This window comes from Penaeus vannamei, chromosome 37 (genome assembly GCF_042767895.1).
Source record: "Penaeus vannamei isolate JL-2024 chromosome 37, ASM4276789v1, whole genome shotgun sequence".
NCBI lineage: Eukaryota > Metazoa > Arthropoda > Malacostraca > Decapoda > Penaeidae > Penaeus > Penaeus vannamei.
This window is the reverse complement of record NC_091585.1, coordinates 897,177-902,176: the sequence shown is the minus strand read 5'-3', so window position 1 is coordinate 902,176 and position 5,000 is coordinate 897,177. Positions and strand designations below refer to the sequence as shown.

General features: G+C 51.0%; 1 protein-coding gene across 2 annotated transcripts in view; it reads right to left on the bottom strand.

The window, feature by feature from the left end:
* Window positions 1–103: 103 nt before the first annotated feature.
* Window positions 104–5,000, bottom strand: part of LOC113815044 (proline-rich protein 12) — a 30,129-nt gene continuing 25,232 nt past the window's right edge. For both annotated transcript variants that reach the window (XM_070115252.1, XM_070115253.1), the window contains 5 exons: window positions 3,821–3,894; window positions 3,371–3,417; window positions 2,774–3,149; window positions 2,301–2,522; window positions 104–2,082 (listed from right to left, as the gene is read on the bottom strand). In XM_070115252.1, coding sequence (XP_069971353.1) covers window positions 1,276–2,082; window positions 2,301–2,522; window positions 2,774–3,149; window positions 3,371–3,417; window positions 3,821–3,894 — 1,526 coding nt within the window. In that variant the 3' untranslated portion in view covers window positions 104–1,275. The remainder of the gene's footprint in view (window positions 2,083–2,300; window positions 2,523–2,773; window positions 3,150–3,370; window positions 3,418–3,820; window positions 3,895–5,000) is intronic.

Genomic DNA, 5,000 nt, shown 5'->3' with positions numbered 1-5,000 from the left:
TGCTGGCTCCTTCGCAAGGCGGACGTGTAAAGCAGACACTTGCTCTCGCGTGTTGAATTCTTGAATCTTTTACTTAAAAAACAAACAAACTGAAACAACAAGAGAAAGTGAGGTATGATGCTTTATTGAGAACTAAATAAATATGCACAAAAATACAATCTGTATGTACAGTGTATGCAAACATTTTGCTTTTAAGGAAAAATGGATTAACTCCAGAAAATGTTCGGAAGTTTATGCATTATAAACAGAGATTATACTGCACACATAATAAAATAGTGTCTTAAATAGTTAGAAGAACATATTTGGCAACCATATTGGCAAGTATAGTTTGATTATCGAATAAACCATATCATCTTACCTTCTCAACGCTTACAATCACAAACCACAACACACCACTCAAAAAAATCAATGACAATAAGTAGCTAAAGTGCAGCATCGAAGTCTCCCAAACTGTGGCGAAGTCGAAGCACGAACGGCACAGTTTGCGGAACTCCGGTGCTAACATTTCGAGGTATGTCAACGGTGTTTTATAACGCTAATCTACATCAATATTCACAATTCATATCATATTTTATAACAGACGAATCATTTGGGAATATATCGGTGCACTCGAACGAAAACATCAAAATGACACTTTGGATCAGTAAATAGGGATGTCATTATATACAGATAAATGATAACAAACACATATAGACGACATTCAAACTCACATACACACATGTACATATACGTGAATACATACATCATATATATATATATATATATATATATATATATATATATATATATATATATATATATATATATATATATATATATATATTCGTACATACATACATACACACATCTAAATATTAACACATACTGATACATATCTGTGAAGCGGTCTCGCGCATACTCCTGCGTGCAGGTCTCCCTCAGCTTGAGTGCAAAGGCGAGAGTCGCTGGCCCGCTGCGACCCCCGTGAAAGGTCCTCCGTCCTGCGGCCCCTTTCACCTTTCCCTTTGACTGGCAGTTCGGAAATCACAATCAGAGCTTCAAAGACAACGATGCAAAATGCAAACCGGTGTCCACGAGCACTCCATCGCCCGGTACATGTGCCTGAGACCATAAAGGGAGCCGTGACGTCGGCGCCGACGCGGCCGCGCTGTTGTGACGTCAGAGCGACTGGCGGTCTCGTGTGATTTTTTTTCCTTCTTTTTTTTTTTGCAATGAGTATTTGTTTCACTTCACCGACTGGTATATTTAATCTTGTGCTGTCATGTCCGCTTCTCGTCATTGGAGCTTGTACAAGCGCATTATCAGCGGGGGCGCCGCCGCCGACCGCCGCCGTCTCCCTTGCCTCTCCTGCTGCTTGCCTCCTTCCGGCTTGCCTCCCTCCTGCTTGTCTCCTTCCGGCTTGCCTCCCTCCTGCTTGTCTCCTTCCGGCTTGCCTCCTTCCGGCTTGCCTCCCTCCTGCTTGCCTCCTTCCGGCTTGCCTCCCTCCTGCTTGCCTCCTTCCGGCTTGCCTCCCTCCTGCTTGTCTCCTTCCGGCTTGCCTCCCTCCTTCGCCGGCTTCTCTCCATCCGCCGCGGACCCTTCCTCCCCTGCCTTCTCTCCTTCGGCTGCCTTCGTGGCCTTCTTCTTCTTGGTCTCCTTCCCGCCGTCCTCCTCGAAGCCGAGCGTGCGGGGGCTCCGCGGTGTGCCGTCGGCGAGGGCGAAGACGTCCCGCTGCTCCGCCCTCGGGCTGTCTCTGCCCTCCCTCGGGCCTACCTCGCCCGCCCTCCGCCTGAATGCCAGGTTCTCCGCGACGTCGACGCTCGGCGCGGCCGCGTTCTGGCCGGCGTTGAAGGCGGCGTCGAGCCCCATCAGCGCCACGCTGCCGAGGTCGCGCACGGCGGTCAACGGCAGCTGCGCCGCGTTGATCTTGCGGTAGCTGAGCGCCATCGGCAGGTTGGCGTCGTAGTGGCGGGGCGACGACGCGCAGTTGACGTTGAACCAGTAGTTGCACTGCATGATGGACTGGTCGAAGAGCGTCATGTTGGGGCACATGAAGCTGGTGAGCGTGTTGCCCATGGCGGCCGGAAGGCACAGGTGGAACACCTGGGGAGGGAAGGAAACGTTAGTGCTTTCGGAAGATCAGCGACTACCTACGTCAGGAAACTGGTTCCCGCCTTTTGACATCACTTGCTCCATTGTGGCAATCAGCAAGAGGGCGCCGCCCGTCTGCGCCGCCGCCCTCTTAACAAGGGCGGCTCCCTGAAGCCCCCACTCCCGGCGACCTCGATCCAAAGACCAGGGACCTCCGGCGACCCACTGACCTTGCAGCCGAGCTGGACGTCGGCGTAGATGCCCGGGAGGTAGCTCTGCTCCTCGCAGAAGAACTTGGTCCGCGGAACCTCGACCCGCTTGGCCAGGCTCGGGAAGACCACCGCCGCCTCGTAGCCGGGCGGGTGGAACTCCGGCGGCGCCTCGCGAACCACGAACGTCTTAGCGGCGAACGAGGGAACGTGGTCCGTGTCCGCTGGGGTGTCCGCATTCACCTGCGGAGCGGGGCGTTAGTCGAGGCTCTGTGTGTGTGTGTGTGTGTGTCTCCTTTTCTCTCTCTCTCTCACTTTCTCCCTTTCTCTTGCCTATCTGTGCCCCCCCCCCCCGTACATCACTCTCCCTTTGTTTCTTTTTCTCTCACTCCCTCCTTCTTCCCTTTCCCTCTTCCTTCCCCTTTCCCTCCCCCCTTCCTTCCCTCCCTCCCTCCCCCTCTCCTTCCCCTGCCCCCGGTCCTCCGAAGTCTCACCTTGAGCAGCTCGCCCATTGTGGGTCCGACGGTGGGCGCCGCGGAGGGCGAGGGCGTGGGCGGCGCGGGGCTGGGCACGTGCGTGACGATGACCTGCGTGGGTGGCGGCGCGAAGGCGGGCGGCGCGAAGGCGGGCGGCGTCGGGACCGGCCGGAAGAAGATGGGTCTCCCGTCGGGCGTCCTCAGGGGGCGTCGGCCTGGCCGGCCACCGCCGGGGGGCTGCGGGCGGGACGGTCGGCGCCCCTGGGGAGGCCGCGCGGCGAAGTGCTGAGGGGCGGTCTGTGGGCGCGGGCGGGGCGGGCCCTGGTCACTCTGGCGGCGGAGGGGGGGAGGGGGAGGGAGCAGGCTGAGGGCGGGGGCCTCCGGCAGCGAGTCCCTGCGGAAGGAGGGGCGCTAGAGTCCAGGCTCGCAGGGGCGCCGCAGCACGGGCGTCCCCCTCGCGGCGCCTCAAGTCCAGCATCATTATTGCCTCCGAGTCGAGGTGCATGACAAGGCTAATGACAGCAACAGCAGTGATATAAAAGACCGATAATACTCTTCCTATCTTCCTATCCATCAACAATGTTTTGTCTCTTTCGTTGCAACTCTTATACTTACGCTCTCTCTCCTGCCTCCGCCTCCTCAGCGCCGCCCTCGACGGTGTCCTGTGGAGAGGAAGGGCGTCGTTTTCCTTCAAATTGTTTATGAAGGAAAAACCCACACAGACACATGCTTTTATATCCCTATATATTCATTTGGGTGTAAATGTTGAGTGAGTGTGTGCGTTTGTGTAGTGTATGTGTGTGTGTGTTTGTATGTGTGTGTTTGCATGTGTGTGTTTGTGTAGTGTGTGTGTGTGTATGTGATAGTGTGTTAGTGTGTGTGTGTGTGTTTGTATGTGTGTGTTTGCATGTGTGTGTTTGTGTAGTGTGTGTGTGTGTATGTGATAGTGTGTTAGTGTGTGTGTGTGTGTGCTTGCATTTATATATATGTCTGTGCCTGTGCGTGAGTGCGTGCATGTGTATGGGCGTGAGTGCGTGCGAAATGAACTGACGAAGCGGGACTGACCGATCTGCGGTGCGGGAGAGCGTTCGTGTTCTTGATGGACTGCGGGAAGCCCTTTTCGTCCCCGAAGCCGAAGCCTGCGCCGAAGAAAGCGAACACATCAGAGGCACCGATGACGCGGCGCTTTTGAATTCATGAATGCAAATTTCTCTCGCTGCTGATCCGTGACTATGGCGATGGCGAAGCTCAGGCACACGTGTAGGCCAATAGGCCACGCCCCTCTTCCAGTGCTGAGCACTTGGTTGGTTGATATATTGGGGATGTACGGCGATTATCATTTATTCTATTTTATTTTTGTACATAAGAGACTCGCAGTTTGTGATCAGACCTGTTATTCTGAATAATTATGCTAATATTTTCGAAAGGAGGTCAAACATGGGCTGAATTCTGGTCAAAGTAAAATAATGACTAGTTAAGAAAGAAAAGTTAAAAATCATCCTTCCATTTCTCTTATTCCCTTTATCTTTTTTTGATGCAGCCTATCTACCACAAAGGAGAGCAAACGCCACCAGTAAAACACAGCCAGAATAAGTAAATAACGTAAATAATTAATAACGTAAACACGGACAAAAAAAAAAAAAAAAAAAAAAAAATTGATACACTAACTACCAAACGTACTTCCTATAATGCAACTACTTTGGCCTTTATTATAGAGATTACTAACGTTATCACAAACAGAGGATCTGCTCATAAACTCTCCTAATACGAATGAATAAAAAGGACACGCCCCCAGTGGAGCCAACGTCCTCCCCCTTCCGTGGTGAGGACAGCACTGTTGGGGTCCGTGCGATCTTGTGCAGTTCAGGGTTCTTGGGTTCAGTGAAGGAAGGAAGGACAAGAAGATAGATAATAATAAAGAATGGCAGAAAGAAAGAAACATAGTAAGAAGTATAGATAGATATTTAGATAGGGAAGCAGATAGAAAGAGAGAAATATAGTAAGAAATATAGATAGGTAGATAGATAGAGAAGTAGATAGAAAGAAAGAATTATAGTAAGAAAGATAGATGAATAAAGATAGAAAGAACGACAAAAAAAGAAAGGACAGACAGAAAGAAGGAAAGAGATATAACAAGATAGATAGAAAGATAAGGCAAGAAAGAAAAGTTAGAAAGAAAGATAGAAAGAAAGGTTAGAAAGAAAGAAAGATCGGAAGAAAAGAATATAGATAGATAAAGAGAGTG